This window comes from Anabrus simplex, chromosome 3, assembly GCF_040414725.1.
Source record: "Anabrus simplex isolate iqAnaSimp1 chromosome 3, ASM4041472v1, whole genome shotgun sequence".
In the NCBI taxonomy this organism is placed as follows: Eukaryota; Metazoa; Arthropoda; class Insecta; order Orthoptera; family Tettigoniidae; genus Anabrus; species Anabrus simplex.
In genome coordinates this window covers 107,383,529-107,408,232 of record NC_090267.1, presented here as the reverse complement: position 1 = coordinate 107,408,232, position 24,704 = coordinate 107,383,529, and the positions used below count along the sequence as shown (strand labels likewise).

The following is a 24,704-nucleotide window of genomic DNA, read 5'->3' as shown; positions in this document are numbered from 1 at the left end:
TTCTATTCACCTCAGTTGATCCGCGAGTACTTATTTGACCAGGTCTTATTTGCACCTGTCCTGTACATCTACAGAAAATTTCCCCTATTAGCCATTGGGACGCGCCGTGTCGTGGTTGAGAGACCCATCCCAGTGTCTCACGCAGGGTTATGCTTAGCTCGTACTTAGTTCGGAACTAAACCCCCACGTGAACTGACCAGGTAATAACGTAGTATGCTGTCCAGTACAGAAGTGTCGCATTGCTGGTCTTAAAGATGACTGATAATAGTGGCCGGCTGTGTGACCTAGGTAACGCCGAGAATATAAAGAATAGTGCATATCTTATTCGAGGTTTCTATGGAAATAATGACAAAGGAAACCAAAAAGGGGGCAGTTAGGTCAAAAATGTTATTCAGATATACGGAGTGACCTCTAGATAGTGTTATCTATGGAATAATTGCTGCAATTATTATTATTATTATTATTATTATTATTATTATTATGTGAGCTGTTCTTGAGAAATTCATTAGTGTGCCCTTCCCAAAATTTTATTGTTGCAGCATTCATCTGATTGGTCTATGTGAGTGGGCTATCCCTTTTTCATTACTTTTTTATGCTTGGTCCAGCTGTTGAGGGGACTGTTGTTCTGAACTGATGATGGGACGGTTATCTCAGAGAGTCACAGGATGCTCCCTTTGTTGCAGAAACATTTTCAGAATCCATCGGTTTTACAGAGGAATACATTGGTACTTGGTCGAGAATTACTTTTGTACTGCTCGTATTATCACAAGTGCGTGTACCTGCTCCCGATATGCGAGTGATAACAAGCAAATTTAATTTGATGCTATCTTCAGCAACGAGACTTCATTTATGATTTTAAGAGGCCGCTTGAGGCCATGCTCTCATGACAACCTACGTCAAACAAGCAGCAAGTTTTGTGCTCTATGTTCTATTTTGAAAAGGTTTATGAGCAAATTCAAGTCTGCCAGATAGAAAAGCGATACAGAAACATCGCTTGCTTCCACCTTTGGATTTAATGCACTTCATTCTGTCAGTATAAAAATTACATTCATAAAGGTGAAACAAGAATTTTGTATGCACCGCCTTCGTTCTTACTTCTAGGCAAAATTCTTTACTGTTTTCTTCAATTCGATAATCTGATTTTGCTATCAATCAATACTGATCTGCATTTAGGGCAGTCGCCCAGGTGGCTGATTCCCTATCTGTTGTTTTTCTAGCCTTTTCTTAAATGATTGCAAAGAAATTGGAAACTTACTGAACATCTCCCTTGGTAAGTTATTCCAATCCCCAAACTGCCCTCCCTATAAAGGAATATTTACCCCAAATTGTCCTCTTGAATTCCACCTTTATCTTCATACTAGCAAATGTACCCGTGCTTCGCTACGGTATTCTACATTGTATACGGATATCGACGTAAATACTGCGCGTGCAGCAAATGAGATTGTTTTAAAATTGCATGTCTCTTAGCCTTATCCGAGAAATAGCATGGGGAGGTCCACATACGTTGTTTCCAATGTAAAGTGAGGGTTGCGGACACATACTTTCTCGATCGCTACAAATCGACATCAATGAATATATACAGATGGACATACGAAAGTATATGAATGTTTACAATATTGCAGACCTTCATTTACAGATTAACTGCTGCTAAACGGTACGTCATATCGACAAATGATTGTACCGTAAGGCACAGTATTTAGCAATCTAAATGACTGGTCCTATGATATTTTCTCGCATCTAATCTATTCATGGGTCAGATTGAATCAGAAACGTTGAATAGGTTGAAATTTGTGTAAGAATATCTTACATTGCATTACTTTTCGGATAATTATGTGACATAGCATTTGGCTCACATATGGGTACTGGGTGGGCCAATGTTCGTGTAGAGTTTGATCATACTATCTTTCCTGTAAGTGATTGAAATGATGCACATGAGAAGAAAAGGTTTAGAAATTAATTTCCATTAAGGCAGGTAGATTTCCATTAAGTCTGGTTGTGTGTATTTTAAGGGAGTGCAAAATCACTGTTTCGGTTTCGTATAAACCCCCAATTAGTTCAGGGATTTAGAAACAATATTTGCCCTAAAACCTCCCCAAAGGATAGGTGGATTCTAAATATGAAGTTTGGTGGAAATATATCCAGTAGTTTTCAAGTTAGAGAAAGACAAACAGACCAAACAAACAAACAAACAAACAAACTAACTAACTGACACCAAGGAAACCTACCCTTGGACAGATGGATGCTATATAAAAAATTTGGTTCAAATATCTTGTTAGTTTTCAAGTTTGTAAGAAGTACGCTTTACACGCACCCGCTCTTGCGTTAAGTCCGCTGGGATTTGTACCGAAAAACGGTCCGTTAATGATATCTCCCTTACTAAATCCTGTTATCGAAATGATGCACACGAGAAAAACAGGTTTAGAAATTAATTTTCATTAAGGCAGGTTGATTTCCATTAAGTTCGGTTGTGTATACTTTGAGGGAGTGCAAAATCACGGTTTCGTAAAAATCCCCACTCAGTTCAGGGATTTAGAAACGATATTTGCGCTAAAACCTACCCAAGGAGAGGTGGATTCTAAATATGAAGTTTGGTGGAAATATATATTTAGTAGTTTTCAAGTTATAGAAGGACAGACAAACAGACAAACAGACAAAGAGACTAACAGACAAACAGACACCAAAGCTAAAAATGATGCAGATGGTCATTATTACACCTGAAACGGATAACGGTACGGAAATTTCGCCAAAATAATCAATGTACAGACACACAGTCGTTACGATTTTATTGTTTGCGCTAAAACCTACCCAAGGACAGGTGGATTCTAAATATGAAGTTTGGTGGAAATATATCCAGTAGTTTTCAAGTTATAGGACAGACAAAAAACAGACACCGAAGCTAAAAATGATGCAGATGGTCATTATTACACCTGAAACGGATAACTATACGGAAATTTCGCCAAAATAATCAATGTACAGACACACGGTCGTTACGATTTTATTTATATAGATGACGGATAAGCATGAGCACGTTGAAAAGTGCAGACTTCCACTTCGAGATTCATATCTCCTAAACGGTTTATGATATTAAGAAACGGTTTGCGTGCGCCATCAGACGCCTCATTCATCGCTCTACATGTTTGTTTCTAAACCATTTCCTCGTATATCCCATATTAAGGGGGTAAATTGAGTTCAAATTTTGAATAGGGTGAAATTTGGGTGCATTTTTAACATTTTACATTACATTTTGCCTACTTATGTATAAGCTAGAATCATGAAATTTGGTACACATATGTCCCATAATCGTGCCAATGTGCGCACCCAACGTGATGATCCTATCATTGTTATAAGTGTGTCAAACAATAAAATATACTTGTAAAAATCACCAAATTTACGAACAATCCAGAAATACGGCCGAATTTAACGTATAAGGGAGAGAGATACGACAAAATGTCACAGGACCAAAGTTGTAGATCACTCCGAATTGCAGGCCATCCGTTTTGTGATACGACTTACCGTTTAGCCAAAAAATAGCTCAAAAGGAATGTCTGCACAGTCATTAAAATTGCCTCCATATTTCGATATCTTTGGGGGTAAAAAGTGAAAAATTTGAACATCTTGGAATTTTCCCGTCGGTTAGGGACCAAAAGCTATAATTTCACCAAATTTCAATTGTCTACCTCGTCTCGCAGGTTGTGCCGCCATCTTGATTTGGGGGGATGCGGGATAAAAATGAGGAAATTCCCGAAAATTTTTAAGCCCACGAAACCTATAGGTTATTGTTTTGGATATACTATACGACTGTGTTCTTATGCTGAGCCCAAAATTTGAGCCCCCCCAGTGTGCCCCCTTCAGGGAATTTTGAGAATTTCCGATTTTTCTAGGGATCCTGGGGTCATCAGTTTCCCTCGTACCAAGTTTCAAATTTCTGAGATTTCTGGAAGTGCCTCATTAATTCACGTCTTTTTTCATTTTTAAATATTTATATATACATCGCTCCAGCCCGACTTGCTTTTATATATATAGATTGTGATCTCTCCTACTTTTAAAGACACCACCCGAACTTATTCGTGTACTGAAGTCATTCCACGCCATCTCTCCACTGACAGCTCAGAACATACCGCTTATAATACCAATGTAGATGGTCTGTTAAATTTTCCTGTTTACTCATTCCTGGCTGCCAGCGTTTCGCCCCAGTGTGTTAAATTGGGCTCATCAGTTGGTAAATAGCACACCTATCAAGACGCATGGCTAGTGCATACCATGGAGGCCACTGCATAGGCTACTTGGAGCCACCGGCAGTGCCAATGCACTATGAGAGACTTTGTCTCATTTCCAAAAATTGATCCCTGCCTGGCCATCAGATGATATAGAAGTTGATTCCCATAGGGAACCCGAAGTTTGCAGTAGCCATGCGTCTTGGTAGGTGTGCAATTTACTAGTTGATGAGCCCAATTTAGCACATTGGGCCGAAATGCTGGCAACCAGGAATGAGTTAGCAGGAAAATTTATAATGTCCAACAACAGACCAACTACATGGGTATTATAAATTTACTCATTCAGGACAAATATTTCATGTTCCCTGTGGGAATCAACATCTACTGTATATCATCTGATGGCCAGACAGGCATCAATTTTTTGGAAATGAGACAAAGTCTCTCATAGTGCACTGGCACTGCCGGTGCCTCCAAGTAGCCTGTGCAGTGGCTGCCACAGTATGCACTAGCCATGCATCTTGGTAGGTGTCCTATTTACCAACTGATGAGCCCAATTTAGCCCACTGGGGCGAATCGCTAGCAACCAGGAATGAGTTAGCTGGAAAATTTCTAATGTTCAATAACGGGCCAATTACATTGGTATCATAAATTTACTTATTCGGGACAAATATTTCAGGTTCCATATGGGAATCAACATCTATATCACATACCACTTCCAGTCTTCCGAGCCCAAACTTTGCAACATTTTTGTAACGCTGCTCTTTTGTCGCAAGTCTTCCAGAACAAATCGTGCTGCTTTTCTTTGGATTTTTTCCAGTTCTCGAATCAAGTAATCCTGCTGAGGATCCCATACTCTAGTTGGGTTCTTACCGCAGCTCCCCCTGTGGGTGGGGGCGTAGAATAACACCCACGGTATCCCCTGCCTGCCGTAAGAGGAGACTAAAACGGGCCTCAGGGGCTCTGAACTTTGGAGCGTGAGTTGGTGACCGTGGGGCTCTCAGCTGAGTTCTGGCATTGTTTCAACTTATTTGTGCCAGGCTCCTCACTTTCATCTATTTTATCTGACCTCCCTTGGTCAACTCTTGTTCTTTTCAGACCCCGACGGTATTATGTATGGAGGCCTAGGGAGCCTTTCATTTTCATGCTCTTCGTGGCCCTTGTCTACCTTTGGCCAATACCTTCATTTTTCGAAGTGTCGGGCACCTTCCATTTTTTCTCTCTGATTAGTGTTATATAGAGGATGATTGCCTAGTTGTACTTCCTCTTAAAACAATAATCAACACCACCATCTTACCAGAGACTTACGTGCCCTCCCTTTTACGTCCTTACTACAACAGCTCATAACCATGTGCAGAGTCTGTACCCTTTATTTACAATCATATTTATGTGGTTACCAAAATGATGATCTTTTCTTATATTAACACCTAGGTACTTACAATGATCCCCAAAAGGAACTTTCCCCCCATCAACGCAGTAATTAAAACTGAGAGGTCTTTTCCTATTTGTGAAACTCACAACCTGACTTTTAATCCTGTTTATCATCATACCATTGCCCACCATCCATCACACATTATCAAGGTCATTTTGCAGTTGCTCACAATCTTGTAACTTATTTATTATTCTGTACAGAATAACATCATCTGCAAAAAGCCTTATCTCTGATTCCACTTCTTTACACATGCAACTGATATACATAAGAAAACATAGACATCCAATAATACTGCCTTGAGGAAATCCCCTCTTAATTATTACAGGGACAAATTCAGCTTCACCGACTCCAATTCTCTGTGTTCTATTTTCTAGAAACAGAGCCACCCAATCAGTCACTCTTCTGTCAAGCGGAATTGCACTCATTTTTGCCAGTAGTCTCCCATGATCTACCCTACGGAATGTCTTAGATAGGTCAATACAGTCCAATTGACCTCCTAAATCCAGGATATCAGCTATATCTTGCTGGAATCCTACAAGTTGAGCTTCAGTAGAATAACCTTTCCTAAACCCAAACTGCCTACTAAAAAACCAGTTATTAATTTTGCAAACATGTCTAATATAATCAGAAAGAATGCTTTCCCAAAGCTTACATGCAATGCATGTCAAACAGACTGGCCTGTAATTTTCTTTGTGTCTATCACCCTTTCCTTTACACACAGGGGCTACTATAGCAACTCTCCATTCATTTGGTATAGCTCCTTCATGCAAACATTAATCAAATAAGCACTTCAGATGTGGTACTATATCCCAACACATTGTCTTTAGTATATATCTGAAACCTTATCAATTCCTGCTGCTTTTCTAGTTTTCAACTTTTGTATCCTACTGTAAATGTCATTGTAATAGGTAAATTTTAATACTTTTTGAGTATTAGTCACCTCCTCCATCTGGACATTAACCTTGTAACCAACAATCTTTACATACTGCTGACAATACTTCTGCCTTTGAAGATCCTCACATACACACTCCCCTTGTTCATTAATGATTCCTGAAACGTCCTTCTTGGAACCTGTTTCTGCCTTAAAGTACCTATGCATACTCTTCTATTTGCCACTAAAATTTGTATGACCGCCAATTATGCTTATCATGTTATCCTTAGCTGAACTTCTTTGCTAGATTCAATTTCCTATAAAGTTCCTTCAATTTCTCCTTACTTCCACAGCCATTTGTAACTATTTCTATCCAACCTGCACCTCCTCCTTAGTCTCTTTACTTCTCCGTTATATTGTAGTGGATCTTTACCATTTCTTACCACCTTTAAAGGTATAAACCTATTTCCACATTCCTCAACAATTGCTTTAAACTCATCCCAGAATCTGTTTAAATTTTTATTTACAGTTTTCGACCGATCAAATTTGCTTTTTTTAACTCTCTCATGGCTGTTTTATGAGCCATATGGTACTGCCTAATAGACCTAATTTTAATACCTTCCTTTCTTTCACATTTATTTCTATCTACCACAAAAACAGCTTCGTGATCACTGATACAGTCTATTACTTTGGTTTCTCTATACAACTCATCTGGTTTTACCAGCACCACATCCAGAATATTCTTCCCTCTAGTTGGTTCCATCACTTTCTGAATAAGCTGCCCTTCCCATATTAACTTATTTGCCATGTGTTGGTCATACTTCCTATCATTCACATTACCTTCCCAATTGACATTTGGTAAATTGAGATCACCCACTGCAATCATGTTCCTTTCTTTCCCCATATAGCTGATTATCTTATCAATTAATTCTGAATCAGCGTCAGCGCTACCCTTTTCCAGTCTGTACACCCCAAAGACATCAAGTTGCTTATTATCTTTAGAGATGAGCCTGACTATTCATGCGTGCTTAAAGGGCCTAATATTTCTTTCATGTTTTATTTTAAAAATAAGCCCTAATTGCTTTTAATTCTTTTATCATGTAGTAATTTAATGTTCTCCTGAGATAGAATTTTTTTTTAAACAGGCACAGATATTGAATGTGACTTGATAGAATCTGACGTTCTTTAAAACAAAATATGTCATTCTTTGTTTAATAGTGTGTATCTTTATTCCTTGTTTGGTATTTTTTTTTTTTTTTTTACAGGTATGTTATAGTGTAATATTTATATTGAATTTGTGTATACGGCAACCTGAGAATCTTTTAAACTACATTTAACCGAGTCGACACTGGAAAGTATGGCTTCCTTCATAAAAAACTACATCACTGGTCACTGGGGAGGGGGGTGGAGGAAAAGGGGGGGGGGGGGAACGAAAGAAAGAGAAACCAAAAATATTACCATAGCATGTGGATCACTTCAAAGCATTCTTCTTTCCTGTATCTCAGCAGCTTATGAAGTGTTGCACCAACATCATATGATAGTGCAAGTTAAAATTGCATATGATACCAAGGTGCAGTGATTGCTGTTCACTAGTGGAAATTGCAGGAATAAATTTCAGTCATATTGTAAGATCTGATGCGGAGGAGAGAGGACACAAATGGGAGGATGTACTGGAACAGAAGATGTATGAAGACAGAAGGAGATGGCGAGTGCTTGTACACCACACCTAGGAAACTGGAGTTGGGAAATTATAATGATGATTTCTGTAGTATGATGCATCAGGAGGATGCACTAATTTTTTTTATTTTACAACTTGTGACAAAGTTCGGCGAATAGTCCTGTACTATCAACATAGATGAACAAGGCACGACAGTGACCTTACTGTCCTTCGATATAGTCCCCTCCCATAACTATGCACTGCTGAGATCGGCAATACATGTCCTGGAAACTTTGCACGGAGGCTTTCTTTGGGATGGTGTTCAAAAGCCTCGTCACGTTTCGTTGGATGTCAGGAATATTGTCAAATATTTTTCCTTTCAAAGTGAGTTTGAGTTGAGGGAATAGTTCTTTTTTTACAAGTTGTTTTTGTCGCACTGACACAGCTAGGTCTTACAGCGACGATGGGATAGGAAAGGGCTAGGAGTGGGAAGCGGCCGTGGCATTAATTAAGGTACAGCCCCAGCATTTGCCTGGTGTGAAAATGGGACACTACGGAAAACCATCTTCGGAACTGCCGACAGTGGGGTTCGAACCCACTCTATCTCCGAATACTGGATACTGGCCGCATTTAAGCGAATGCAGCTATAGAGCTCGGTTGTGGGAATAGAACGAAGTCTGGAGAATTGAGGTCTGGCGAGTATGGGGGATGTTCAAGTTGCACCACCCCCTTTTTTTGCCATTAACTGTTTGACGATATTGGCTGTGTGTGGCTGAGCACTGTCCTGGACAAAAACCATGAATATTGTTGTGCATACTGGAGTCGTACCCTGCGTAGACGTTTCATGAAATGGGTCAAAATTTCAATGTACCATGCAGCATTCAATGTCGTTCCCTCAGGTAGAAATTCCTTGTGGATAATGCCTTGACTATCAAAACAGGTGATGAGCTTCGTTTTGATGCATGACTTTAGGCTCTGACCTTTTTCCGACGAGGGGATCCCGGAGTATGCCATTTCGTTTCAGGGTCGTACCTGAGACACCAGGTTTCATCCTCGGTGACAATACAGTTCAAGAAATTTGCTGTCGCATATGCCGTTTCAACAAAATTCTATGAAGCCTCTAAATGTGCCTGCTTCTGATCGTCAGTCAAGTGATGTGGCACACGACGAGAACACGTTTCCCTCTTCCCTTACTTGTGGGCAACGATTTGTCGCACAGATTCACGGTTAATCTGCAGTTCATCCACTATCATGCGCACAGTTAATCGCTGATCGTTAGTGATTGATGTCCTCACCTTCTCAATGTATTCGTCACTTATGGCAGTCGCTGGTCTTCCGCTATGGGGGTTATCAGAAACACTTCCCCGACCTCCTAGAAAACAGGCAAACAACTCATACACACGTGTTTCTTGTGGTGTCTTGCCAAGCTTAAAACAAAACCTTACACTGATCTTTTGGTGGTTCATGTTCCTGTTCGCAGTTCAGAACCAACGCACTAAACACGCCACTGTATCAAACAGGTCTTGCACGGCACACACACGATGCCCAACTGAACGTTGGGAGCAGGTGGTCAAAACATGCTGCTACGCAGGTGCAGCGTTGTGTGTCGCCAGTGTTGCCGGATCGACCGTTCTGACTTCCTTCACCAAACTTTATTGTCACAAGTTGTATCATGTATCCATCCGCAGTATTCACGTTGTTTGAAGAATGACCGGGCTACTTTCGAGCACGTGGAGTTGTCTAGGAACTGTCAATACCTTCCCTGATAGCCAAGATTACATCAGACTGCTGTATGCCACTGATGTCAGCATGTAGATAAAATGCAATGATGCTGATATGAATACAAAGCATATTACATTCACTGTCTGGGAGGAATAAACAAGCAATTGACACCACATCTGGATATTTAACACCTCAGAAAATAAATAAATTACGGAAGGTTAGTGGATTTGAGATTATGCCCAAAATGTAAATACGTAATAAATCATTCACAGCAGCACATATGGAAAAATTCACACTTTTGATATTTAATATTTCAATTAAACTCTAGAAGGGAAAGGGTTTTGAAAAGACAATTTTTAAAAAAAGAAGCACTTTATCTAATTAGAATATGATAACGGATTTCTCTTTCTCACTGTTGCTTGTATCATTTGGATTAATGACAAGACAATCGACAATCATATTGCACAGACCGTCCAATTCCCAGAATCTCAACTCTTCCGTCACCACCTGATAAAAGATATGCAACATCACAGCTATTACACTCACCAGAGTCCCGTTAATATTTTGAGTTTTAAGAGTTTTATTATTATGCGCAACATATCAGTTTGTATACAATAATAAAGTTTTATTATGAATCCACCTGTTCAATACATTATAATGTTGTTACATTAAAATAACTTCATTAGTTAAAAAGTTACATATGGGACATGTTTCGCTCTCTTATAGAGCATCATCAGCCAAATCCGAATCTCAAACAATTGTTATTTACGTAACAAAGACTTAAGAACCATTAGAACACTTTTGACAAACTTAAAACTTATTCTATTCAAAAATCATAAAATATAAAATCCTTGTATACATGGCTCAATTACATGTGCTTAATAGGAACATACATTAAAATTATGGAAAAGAGAGTACTAAAATATAAAATAAATAATATATATATCATGTCCAAAATCCTAGAAAGATGTGAAGATCAATCTTAGGAGCCAATTTGTGGATCTTCTTAGTAATGAGATCTGGTAAAAAAGTTATACATGTATACAAGGATTTTATATTTTATGATTTTTGAATAGAATAAGTTTTAAGTTTGTCAAAAGTGTTCTAATGGTTCTTAAGTCTTTGTTACGTAAATAACAATTGTTTGAGATTCGGATTTGGCTGATGATGCTCTATAAGAGAGCGAAACATGTCCCATATGTAACTTTTTAACTAATGAAGTTATTTTAATGTAACAACATTATAATGTATTGAACAGGTGGATTCATAATAAAACTTTATTATTGTATACTAACAGATTTCAATACGGATTAAAACATGAGATTAGTCACTTGCAACATATCAGTTTACCATGCTGCACACCAATTCTACGGATGTAAATGGAGCTAAAGTTTCCATCGAGCCTTCGCGAACGGATGATGTCACTGTGGTTAAAGATCCAATGCGGTGCAAACAGACGATGTCATAGAGGCTGGAGATTCAACATGGCGGTTCAAGCATGAGGGCATGGGTACCCGGCATTCTTTAGATTGAATTACTTGCTTATATGAATGACAATATAATATTCTGACTGATATTATTTAAGAAATTACATTTTGGACATTGTGCATACGATCGCACTATGCTATGAACTGCTAATGAACTTTATGTCTTTGCGCATGCATTCTGCAGTAGCATCAATCAATAAACATTAACATGAACATATGCTCATTGAAATCGTTCAATATCATGCTTATGGACATGTTAGAATACCTAATAAGTTACAGGTGCCGCTTTCCACACCAATTTATGAAATATTTGGTTGTATGTAGCATTTTGTGCCCTGTCTGGAGTACGAATGACGTTGGGCGGTGTCAAGAGCTACAGCTCCAGTTAGTGGTAAGGAGAGAGCCGAACCTGAGCACAGCAAGACCTTGATATTACCCTCTCAGACGAGAGAGAGAGAGAGAGAGAGAGAGAGAGAGAGAAGACATCACGCGAAGCCTAGTGGTGTCACTCTAGCCGTAAGGTGGAGCTTAGCTACAGGGATCCAAAACACGAGACCTTGTTGGATCTGATAATTTCACAGAGCGTCTCGCATATTATTTATGTCCTTATTTACAGGATAACGCTCCATCATACAGTGTTTTACTTGTTGTGTGTGTCAGGGTCATATTTATAAATGTTTGAAGACTCAAATTGAAGGCACCAGTCCTCAACGTTTTTGCATATTATTCCGACTGAGATTATTTCCGATATAACATTTTGGGCATTGTGCACGTAGGATCACATTACGCCATGATCTGGTTAAAGAACCATTTTGATATTTCCACGCAGGCGTTCTGCAGTAACATAAACCAATAAACATTAACATGAACATGTACTCATGTTTACAGCATGACTGGTTTTCTCCCTGACAGCAGTATAGTTTGCGTACATGAACAGTGGCTAAATATCTGAACACTTCAATAAAGTCAAATACGCTTGACAGAAGCCATTGATATTGAGCCTTATTGAATTTGGTGGTGTCTGCAGACGTTCAGCGGCTTAATATTTGGCCACTTTCTGTTCTGCATGTGCTGCCATCTAGGATGGAAGTGGCTAAATATTTGGACACAGAGTTCTTGCGCACCTAGCAGTATCATGTGTTGTGTATATTCTCAGTTTGTTGCTATTTATCGAGAGTTTCTGGAGTGATTTCTGTATATCACGATATTCAAATTTTCATTATAATGATTTTTCACCACTGTCAATAATCCAAGTGGAGCTAATAGCTAACAGTGCACATACAGTGTCCCAATAAAATGTACGCAGTCTTACCATAAATACTGTCCCAAATTTTGAGGGTGGCTGTACTTCCGCCCAAACGAGAGAGCGGCTACAAAACCGGTACCATGAGGCGTGAGTCATTGCTGGTTGAGCTGCAGAAGTGTACAGTTGTCTGTTTGAAGTTTTCAAGATGGAATGGGGGGGAGTATGAGAATCGTGTGGCGTGATAGCGTTACACAAGGTAGGGCAATCACCAGGGGAGATTTTCAAAACCCTCCAGAAGCTGAAAATGACTAAGAAATTTGTTTACCGCACTATAAATCAATCTGTTCAGGTTGGAACTGTGAGAGATCGCCCGCGGCAAGGAACACCATGCACAGTATGAACGCCAGAACTCATCAAAGCAGTGGTGGCTCGTGTGCGATGAAATCCGGTAAGGAGACAGTCAGTGACGGCTCGTGAATTACAGATGTCAAAAATGTCTATGTCTCGCAAGTTAAGCATTGACCTGGGACTCCATGCTTACAAACGACGCAAAGGACATCTCCTGACAAATGAACTGAAGCGCCAGAGGCTCCTAAAATCAAAGCGCTTACTTAAGCATTACGCGGCCAATGGTCATCGTCGAATCCTGTTTACGGATGAAAAAATTTTCAGTGTTGAGGAGACTTTCAACACCCAAAATGACAGGGTATATGCCCATTCCTCTAGAGAAGCTGGTGAGAAGGCTCCAAGGATCCAGAAGGGTCATCATCCAGTTATCATGTGGTGGGGTGTGAGCTTCGAGGGCTCAACGGAGCTCCATTTCTGTGAAAAGGGAGTCAAAACGTCAGCTAAAGTGTACCAGAAGACAGTGCTTATGGGACTGGTCAAGAATCTCAAGAACACCCTCTTCCATGGATGGAACTAGAGCTTGCAGCAGGACTCAGCCCCAGCGCACAAGGCACGGGCAACCCAGCAGTGGTTGGAAGCAAATGTTCCTGATTTCATTTCCACTTCAGATTGGCCGTCTGCAAGTCCAGATTTAAACCCTTTGGACTACAAATTGTGGTCCAAGCTTCAGGAGATGGCTTGCAAGAAAAGACATTCCAATACTGATAGCTTAAAGCAGTCTCTTCGGAAGGCAGTTGCAGAATTTCCAATTGATGTGTTGCGTAATGGCATTAATGAGTGGCCACGAAGACTTAAGGCCTGTGTGCATGCAAATGGTGGCCATTTTGAATAATTATTTGTGGTTTTGGTTCATAATGCATCTATGTAACACTTGTTATTAGGATATTAAAATATCTAACTATTTTGTGTCAATTTACTTAAACGTTTGGGACAGTATTTATGGTAAGACTATGTATACACTCTTTGGCAGTTCGTAATATCCATGCTTCACCTTTTTTTCAGTTGTGGCTGATTGAAATAATAGCTGGAGTCAGACTGAACTTTGAGGAAAGAAAATTCAGTATAAAGTACTACTGAAAGACTGAGAACATAAGAGAAGTGCAAAGACGATTTAGAATGGAGTTTCAATGCCATGCACCAACTTGACTCACAAATACTAGTTTGCAAGATAAGACTGAGGAAGAAGGAACTGTTAAGGATGTCCATACGAGCCATTCCGGAAGGCCACGATCATGGTACGATTTCAGCAACTGCCTAGAAAATCTGTTCGTCAAGTGGCTTGCGAGACGGGAGCTCCAAAATAGAGCATCCATTGCATTTTGAAGCATGCCCAATGGAGAAGTTTTGTTCCTTCAGTAGTCCAAACTCCTAATGAATTGAATTTTTTTGAGTGGTACCAAGCAAAATCTGCAGAGGACAATCAATTCCCATAAAAGATTGCCTGGAGTGATGAGGCTACGTTCAAGTTAAATGGTTCCATTAATCTTTGCAACTGCACCTAATGTGCAGCTAACAATCCTCATGTAACAGTGTTAACACCATGTGAACTTACCTGGAGTTACAGTGTGGTGTGGTTTATCAGCATTTGGTTTAATTGGACCTTTCTTTTTTGATGATACCGTTAATGGTGCAAATTACATCAACTTGCTACAAGAATACACTATGCCATGCATCCAAGAAATGCATAGGAATGAAGAATGGTACTTCTAGCAGGATGGAGCACCTCCAAACTACCATCGGGATGTAAGGGCCTAACCTGACGGCCACCTGCCAAACAGATTGGTAGGATGAAGAGAAAATATCGAGTACCCTCCACACTCACCGGATTTGACTCCCATGGATTTTTTTTCTGTGGGGGTATGTGAAACACAATGTTTACAGCACAAAACCAGGTACAATCCACGAGTTGAGAATAGCAATTGAAAAGAGAATGTGCCAAAATACTAATTAATAATGTCATTTGTTTTACGTCCAAATAACTCCTCTTTTACGGTTTTCAGAGACGCCAAAGTGCCGGAATTTAGTCCCGCAGGAGTTCTTTTACGTGCCAGTAAATCTACCGACACGAGCCTGACTAATTTGAGCACCTTCAAATACCACCGGACTGAGCCAGGATCGAACCTGCCAAGTTGGAGTCAGAAGGCCAGCGCCTTAACCGTCTGAGCCACTCAGCCCGGTGAAAAATAGTAATTGAAATAATTAGGAATGTTTTGGATTCAATCAGTCAGCCTGATCAGCTGTGCTTGGACAGCAATGGCCAACAATTAGAACAGTTTCCCTCTCTCAACTTGTGCATTCAGATCTCCCATTATCATTGCTTTCTTGTCTTCCATGTATTTCTCCTTTTCTTCAAGGAATTGTTCTATGTTCCCTTCTTTATTTCCAGTTTGTGGATAATATACTTGTAACAAACCTCATGCTCCTATATCAATATGTATCCTTGCTATGGTCATTCAATCATTCAACATATTCACCTCCTCCACATATTCGAGGACATCCTTTCTCATGATTAGGGGCGGATTTCTATGACCTAAAAACGTATGAAATATGTATGCATTTATGACCTAAAAAACTATAAAAATATGACCTATAAAATTCAAAATATGACTTAAAGAATAGCATCTACATTATATAGAAACCCTTTTATTACGATTGCTACAGGCTGCAATTAATTTAGAGTTTAAAAAATTTAAATTTTTCAAAATCTTTAACCCAAAATCAACTAAAATGATGAATATTTCATGAACTCGTTAAGGTTACACGGCATACTTCTAGGCAAGGACGGACTCTGTGGAAGACATAAATACTACAGTTACTTTCACTGTTCAATATTCAATCAGTTTTAATTTATACACAAAACATATATTACTTGAATGAAACTTTCATACCTGATCTAGTCTCCAATATCAGAATTTTTGCAATTAATGACCACATGCATTTTAAGATTGTTGAATGAGAATCCCCTCCTGTTGTCGCTGAGTACTGTCTTGTTGCAAGAAAAACTTCTTTCGATATCACATGATGTAACGGGAGCGTACTTGAATAGAGTTAAATCACTTGGAGAAAATTCCTGGAAACCTGCAGATGAAGGGTTTCCACAAATAATGTCACTTATTCCACGTAGGTACACAAGTCCGCTATTTTTTTTTTCCCCAGTATATTTTCTCATTTTCTACACACCCTAGATGCTATTATTCCTTTCGCATGTTTTAATTCCTGTTTAAGTGCATCGCTTAAGTTCTGCATCTGAAACTTCCAGCTGCGTGGTTGCACCAGATAAAGAATTAAAATTGGACTTTAAGCCAGGTCCGCTTTGAATGTAGTGCTTGAAAATAAATCTTCGAGTGTTTTTTATGGAGGACGATTCAGCAGGATCAAAAGACTTCACGATCTTCTCCACGACATCTAAGTTGTTGCAATAGTACACTGCGGCATGAAGCCAAGTGCCCCATCGCGTTATAACTGACTGGGGAGGTAGGGGTAGTAAAGGTGCTTCTCCTTGAAATTTCTGAACGCGAAGTGGAGCTTTTCAAACACTTTCTTACAGTTCGATATTAATTTATCAACTTCAGGGTAGCTACTTCTAACTTCTTCAGCTGCCCTATGCAAGGCATGTGTAGGACATGTCACATGTATCATTTTCGGATATAGCATTTCAAGTCCCTTGGCTGACTTTACCATATACGGAGCAGCGTCAGTTACAAATAGAAAAATGTGCTCTCTCTTTGCCCCGTTTGACCACAACAGATTCATTGTATTGTCGAAGAGAACTGCAATGGTGGAATGGTTTGTCTTCTCTATAACTTCACATGTCAGGAGGAACGTATCTCCAGGCCGGTCTTCCTTCAGCGTGCCAACGATCACATTTGCTACATATTTTCCACCCACATCTGTGGTATCATCTATTGAAACCCATATCTTACTGTCTCCCACGCCACGCTTTATTATATCCAACATCTCTTCATAACAAGGGATCAGATAGTCCTTCCTGAGAGTAGATTCATTGGGAACAGGATGCTTTGTATATTTTTCAAGAAACTGCCTGAAGCTTCAGAGTTTTCTTTAAAGGAATATTAGACTAAACCATCATCTTGCAGAGATCTTGTGAAAACTGTGAACACTGTGAACTTGATGTCGGGGTTTCGAATAGCAGACGTTGCCTATTTTCGAGTGCAGAATATCTAGTTACACAATTCTTATGTTTTACAGTATTACAGTGTTGTTGCACAGAGAAGCGTTTTTCGGCAGTAACTTTTACCTCATACAATTTGCAGAATAATATCACTCCGTCGGTACTGAATATGTTTTCACTGAACATCGCAATTTCCCTCAAATTGAGACGTTTGTTTTAGGCTTAGTGAAAGGAAATGAATGACTGAAGTTCCCTAATGACCAAGGTCATTCAGTGTGTTGAAGGTGGAAGAGGTATGGGTGAACGAGAGAGATAAGAACAATGACAAATAACTGCAGAATTACATCTGCTTCCATGTAAACAACAGCTGGTTTCCAGGAATTGACCCAGCTAGCAAACAATAGCTCCTACCTGTTAGAAACATTCCATACACTACTTTAGAATGGTTCTTCAGTAGTACATTCCAATCTATCCTGAAAAATAATTTCTAGAGCTTATTCTGATTTTTATAAAATGAAATTCAAATGAAAATTACCAAAATATGCTGTAATAATGATATTTTGTTCAAAATATGCCATAAAACTTAAGAAAGCCTAAATATGCATTTATATGCCCAATAAAGCCTGTTTAATTTTGATTATCATGCTTGGAAACGTGTTGAAAATAAAAGACTATAAGATATAATGTTAAGGGGAAAAAATATGACTTGTCATAGAAACCCTCCCCCTACTCATGATCATTCCTATTGTGTTTATGTCATCCTGTCCTCCACTGTACAATAGCCTGTACCCTTCCTTTAGTTTTTTTTCCCCTCTTTCTCTTCATTTTTTTTCTTCTTCCACTAAGACCATGGATGGCTATGTCCTCCTCTTTCATGAACACTTATCGGCTGTTTTGGTCATGTCTGTCCGGGTTAAGAAGTTAACTATCCCGATTCTGATATACAGTGGAACCTCGACCGATCATTCCTGAAACTATTGTTTTCCCGTACCTATCGTTCATAATTTTCAATCTCGTGAATGTATCCAATACTATATGGGTTAATAAAACTCTTCAATGTATCGTTTTCCCTGAATCTATCATTCATTAATTTCGGACCTGACGAAATTTACAGCTCAATCGATCATCATATCGATTAACACACTCGCCTGTTCCGTCTTGCTCCTGGGCAATCTAATGTAATTTTGAGGTGCGCTGTGACATCGCCTGAGCCGAGCCACGTTGAATCACTAACTGCTGTGACATTGTCTGAGACACACCATGTTGAATGACTAACCGCTGTGACAATGTCCGAACCGCGATACAATACATGACCAACCGCTGCTACATTACGGGAGGCACACCATTACTTTTTACACAAATTTCGGGCTGCAAAGTTCAAGGCAAACTAGGTTGTGTATGTAGCCCACATTCTTACAATGCAGTATTTCACTTTGCGTGTGCATTTGTCATGTATAGTTGTTACTGAATTGTTGTATGTTGTGGATATTTTTTAGTATGACACGACCTTTTAAACAAGTCAGAACCTTAAAAGAATTATCAAAGAAGTTAAGAAAATTCTTTCCAAAAAGTTCGGCATTGCTAAATGACTAGGTTTAGCACACTCAACTTAAGTAATAAATGCATAATACCTCACCAAATAGAAAAACATGGAACATCCGCAAAGAAAAGAAAGACTGAGAAAGATTCTACATACAGCGAGCTGGAGGTTGTACTCTCTGCCTGGTATCAACAAGCCCGAGTATCAAGCATTCCTGCAGACGACAGCATGTTACTACAGAAACCCCTTACGGCCACGGAAAAAACGAACACCACAAATTTCTCAGCTTCTAACAGATGTGTGGAAGAAGCTAGCCGGGGAGACTGCCACTGTAGATACATCAGGTACAGAACTGGTTGGAAAACCTGTCAGCGCTGCTCAAAGGATATAAACCCCGAGGCATTTGCAATTCAATGGAACAGGCCTCTTCTGCAATTGTCTTCCTTTTTCAACAATTTGCTATACGTCGCACCATCACATATAGGTCTTATGGGACAATGGATCCCTACAGCTGAGGGTTGGGAGGGAGTGATTTGTAAAAATCATCTAAAATGACCAATATTAGAGTCAAATCCATACTTTTTGGGGTGGCATTCCAGATATCATGTAAATCTCTATCAGCATAGTGGGGGTGAAGACTGGTGAAAAAGAAAATCTCAAAAATGACCGAGATTATGGATGTATGTGTGTACGTTGCAACAAAGTTCTCAACTTAATTTTGTACTCGCATGACTTACTGAGAAAAATACTGTTGGGTAAGACATCCCTATCACTCCTACGGTTGGGGATTCATAGGGAACATGAAAAAAATCAATGAAAATTACCAATGTTAGCATCAAATTCATACTTCTCGGAGTTGCCGAGATGAACAGTGACACTCCGGACGACGTTTAGGTTTCCAATTGCATTGTGGGTGAAAAGGGATGAAACAGAAAATGTTCAAAATGACAGATTATGGATGTATGTTTCAGCACACCCCTCAACCAAACTTGGTAGACATACAACTTACTACCTCAAGAAAAATATTGAGGATATAAGAGACCACTTCAACCCCCAACCGTAGGGGTGCTAAAGGAGCGACGTAAAAATCATCAGAAACTGCCAATATTAGTGTCGAATCCATACTTTTCAGGATCACTGAGATGAAATGTGACACTCTGGGTGCCATTTAAGTCCAAGCTCAGCCTCCAACAGCTTAAGGGTCGGAAGGAATGAAAAAGAAAAAAGCCAAAATGACCAAGATTAGTCTTGAATCCAGAGTTATCAAAGTTTACTAGGCTTAATGGGAAAAGTCCCATAACAGTTAGAATTATGAACATCATATCAACTACTTCACAGATATTCTGGGCTGCAACAAAGACAAAGTTCCTGTTGCCAGCGTTTCGCCTCAGTGTGCTAATTTCGGCTTGCCAGTTGGTAACTAGCACACCTACCAAGATCCATGGCTAGTGCACACCGTGGAGGCCACTACACAGGCTGTCTGAAGCTACTGGCAGTGCCAATGCACTATGAGAGACTTTGCCTCTTTTGCAATAGTTGAAGGTTACCAAGCTATCAGATGATATAGATTCCCTTGGGGAACCTGAATTATTTGTCCCGAATGAGTAAATTTATAATTCCAATATAACTGGTCCCATATTGGACATTATAAATTTTTGGGCTAATTCAAGTTTTAAGGTTTCCCAAGGGAGTCTATACCCATATCATCAAATATTTTAGTTTCTTAATATAATCATTTATCTTAATTCAATTGGTATGCTGTGTCTAGGGAGACATCTGTAGAAGCAAGCAAGAAAGGAATAAGAGACATTCTGACAGCATGACAGGGTGAAAAAAAAAAACCTTGGGGGGAAAAAACTGGAGACTGGAAGACAAGAACAAAGACAGTAGGGAGAAGCAAAGTGAAGTAAGAAAGAATCGATGGAAAACTAAGAATCAAGAGAGTATAAATTAATGTTTTCCATACACATGAGAATATGAATAAACAAACCTTTTTTCTGTTGAATAAATCGTTCTTGATCATATCGATTATACACGGCTTGTTGAGGAACAGATCGTATGGGTGTGGCATGAGGTGTTACAATAGGAGTGGGTTGAACTGGCCTCTGTCTTCCTTCTTCCCTTGCTTTGATGGATTGCAGGATAGCAAAGATGTTCTTAGCAAAAATCTAAAAAGAAATCACAAAGATTGACATCCCTCTCGTAAATCAACCAGCCTACACTCTAAATGTTGTGAAAAAGAAAAAAAGAGAAAAATTGCTTCTAAACAATGATTTACTGTATATGTGAAATCCTGTAACAGTCAGATGCAGGTTATAATTTAGAATTGTATACTTGTTTTTATCATGCCATTTATTCATAAAAATCAATGCTTTTAATAATTTTTATAAATATTATAATTAATACTGTAATTATACTATTGTACAACACCATCACCAAAATGTTCGTGAAGTTTAAGTGCTAATAAGCGAATTCCAAAGAATGCCATAACAAACAATAAATTTATCCCGATTTTAATAAATCAAAATAAATTAACAACAAAAGACATGAAACAATGTATCATATTTTTCATATTAAAAAAACAAGCTGGCTAAGGATGAAATTGAGAAAGAACGACCTCCTGTATTTATAAATGTCCTGCGTACCCTCACGCCCCCCCCCCCCCCTCCAAAAGGGCTTAAAAATGGTGTGCATATAATGCACACTAGATTTAATATAGGCAAAATCATGTTTTGAACACCTGATTAATGGTTCTGAACAGTATCTTCGTTGGTATTTTACATCTACAAATTAGTTATTCCTGGCAAGAAATGAATGCTAATATTGTATTTACAAGCATATTTCCCCACGTTTTTCTTCAATCTTCAGATGAAAAGACATAAAGGAAAATTATGAGGGGGCAGTAACTGGAGTTATTTAAGCTGATCATGAAAGGGTGACTTCCCCCAGGTGCCACCTGCCAATAATAATAAAAAGCAAATGAATGGAGAGTACGTAACATTGAGTTCATTTCCATGTAGTGACTACATTATTCAATAAAACCACCAAAAACTTAATATAAGGTTTACATTTTCTGGGTGATTTCAGTCACTTCCTTCAAGACATGATAATTTCAGATCACACAACAGCAACGTACGATCCACAATATTATATGCATCAGATTAGGTTAAGTTATATTTAAAAAATTGAAAAAAAGAAAAAGGAGGGTACCGACTATGTCTCAAGACAGCTAAGATGATGATTCTTGATTAAAAGGGCCTAACATCTATGTCATCGCCCCTAATGGTATGCGATGCCATGAAATATAAATTAAAATTAAAATTACTCACCAACTAGGATTTTAAAAATGATGAAAATGATTATGAATTTAAAATAACAGTGGATCTAATTCAAATATGAATGATTTAAAAATAGATTAACATGTAATAAGATTAAAAGCAATGGCCTTTAAAATGAATTCTTATATTTTAATCAAATTATAAGTTAAAAAAGAGAACATTAAAAATACACAAGAAAAATACAAACAGTAAATATAATAAAACTTATACTCCGCACGGCTTTACTTCTAAATTGACGTTTCGCAAAACAAATGAGCATTGGTATACCTCGGCTGCCAGTGCGCTACTGTCGCGAGAGCAGCTGGTGCACTACGACAGCGGTAAACAGCCCTCTTAAAATGTAATACCGTACTCAGAAAAGCGAATGAAGCGGGATTGGAAACAAATTCACAAAAACTTCACTTACTAACAACATCCGACACTAAAAATAGAATACATTATTAAGAATATAAGAGAATGAGGAAATAACACATCACTCACCGCTAATGGCTGGTGAAGGAAGGAGGTTATGGATTACAAAGGCAACACTCCACAGACCTCAGAATCACTTTCTTGCCAGTTGTCTATCCGAACTACACTAATACATTCTAAACACACACGAACTAAGTACACTAACCAATACACGCATGTAAATAAAACTACAGCTAAAAACCTGTATTTTACTAACTTACGCTATGCTAAACTGTAAACTACTCTATACTGAACTATACTGGAGAGAAAAAAACTAATATGAAAAACACAAATTTCTGAAAAAATGCCAAAGCATGAACCGTACTGAATACCATACACGCTGAGAGAGATACGTTAACCACGTGGTGACTGTAAATATTAGAGCTGGCAACTAGGTTTCGAGATTGCAATCTGTAAAGAGAAGTCGATATGAATGGCACCTTGGGATTGATTGGATGTCTATGTTTCAGGACATAACCACAAGACAGGGCTAAAATCAGCTGAAATGTCAATTTAGAAGTAAAGAATTGTGGAGTATAGTTAACAATCAATTAAAAGTTAAAACTAATGGAAAGTCCACATTTAAACATTTAAAGGGAAGTTTCAGACTATGGCACACGTGTGTAATAACGGTATTAGCCCTATGTCCCACTACCTACCTTTATGGTTTTCAGAGACACCGAGGTGCCAGAATTTAGTCCTGCAGGAGTCCTTTTACACGCCAGTAAATCTTCTGACAAGAGAATGACGTAGTTGAGCACCTACAAATGCCACCAGACTGAGCCAGGATCAAACCGGCCAAGTTGGGATCAGAAGGCCAACACCTCAACCATCTGAACCACTCGGGCCATAAGGATGTGTACTACCGTTAGATAAGCGCCGTCCAGCTCCATGGCTAAATGGTTAACATGGTAGCCTTTGGTCACAGGGGTCCCAGGTTCGATTCCCGGCAGGGCCGGGAATTTTAACCTTAATTGGTTAATTTTGCTGGTACGGGGGCAGGGTGTATGTGCCTTCATCATAATTTCATCCTCATCACGATGCGCAGGTCGCCTACGGGAGTCAAATCAAAAGACTTGCATCTGGCGAGCCGAACTTGCCCTCTGACACTCTCGGCACTAAAAGCCAAACGCCATTCCAGATAAGCGCCACAAGTACACACCAGAGGGGGACACTGGCTTCTCCCTTTAAGTAGGAGTGCATTGCTATACTGTGGCCAATCTGAAGACAACATAGTATCACTGCTTCTCTCTGAGAAACTCGAAGGGAAGCCTTCCATACCTTCATAGCTCCATTAATCATTCGCAGCTTATTACCAAATACCTCAGCTTAAAATGAATATCACTGGCAGGAACTTGTAAGGCAACGCGGGCAATGTGGTCGTCTCCTTGGTAGCCCTATTAGGTAACTACTTTCCTGCTACACCTATGTGACTAGGGAGCCACAGAAATGTGATTCTGGTGCTAACACTCCAACACTTGGCAAGCATGTCATGGATCCGCTGGACCAGAGAGCACCATAGTAAATATGCATCAATAGAGTGAAATGAGCTGAAGGGGTCAGTACACAGCAGAAAGCACCGATGATCACTGGACAGCGCGTACCACAAAGCTTCAAAAATAGCATACAACTTTGCTGTGTACACTCTGCAAGATTCCGGTGGAGGAAAAAGAAACCTCTTATTGTCGACAACGAACACAAACCCCACTTTGGCTTCCGCCCTTGAACCATCCGTGTAAGTAACAACTGAACATGGATATCGGCTAACAATAGACCAGAAGAGCCTCCGATAAATGGACAGGTCCGTGTTCACCTTTGGGCCAGTATGCAGATTCAGGATGATTCCAGGTCGCCATATTAATCACAGAACTACCTTACAGGATCATCTAACAAAACAAGGAACTAAAAGGCAACGCGCGCAATGTGGTCGTCTCCGTGGCAGCCCTATCAGGTAACTCCTTTCCTACTACACCTATGTGACTAGGGAGCCACAGAAATGTGATTCTGGTGCTAACCCTCCAACGGGAAACTACCTCACTCCTCATTTCTCTAGTATGCCTCTTCAATGGCGCCTAGGCTGTCTGTGATAGCCTTTGGTGGAGGTGTAGAGGATCAAACCAGCCTTCGGACTGAATAACCAATATACATCTGTAACTGCTATCTAAGCGTATACCAACCGGCTGCGCCTCAGTTGTAAAGGCGACATACAC

The 24,704-nt window shown here is 39.4% G+C and overlaps 1 protein-coding gene across 2 annotated transcripts in view; it reads right to left on the bottom strand.

Annotated features, from left to right (window-relative positions):
* hyx (cell division cycle 73 hyrax) overlaps window positions 1-24,704 on the bottom strand; it is a 221,799-nt gene that overhangs the window by 101,404 nt on the left and 95,691 nt on the right. For both annotated transcript variants that reach the window (XM_067144180.2, XM_068227012.1), the window contains exon 5: window positions 20,697-20,874. In XM_067144180.2, coding sequence (XP_067000281.1) covers window positions 20,697-20,874 — 178 coding nt within the window. The remainder of the gene's footprint in view (window positions 1-20,696; window positions 20,875-24,704) is intronic.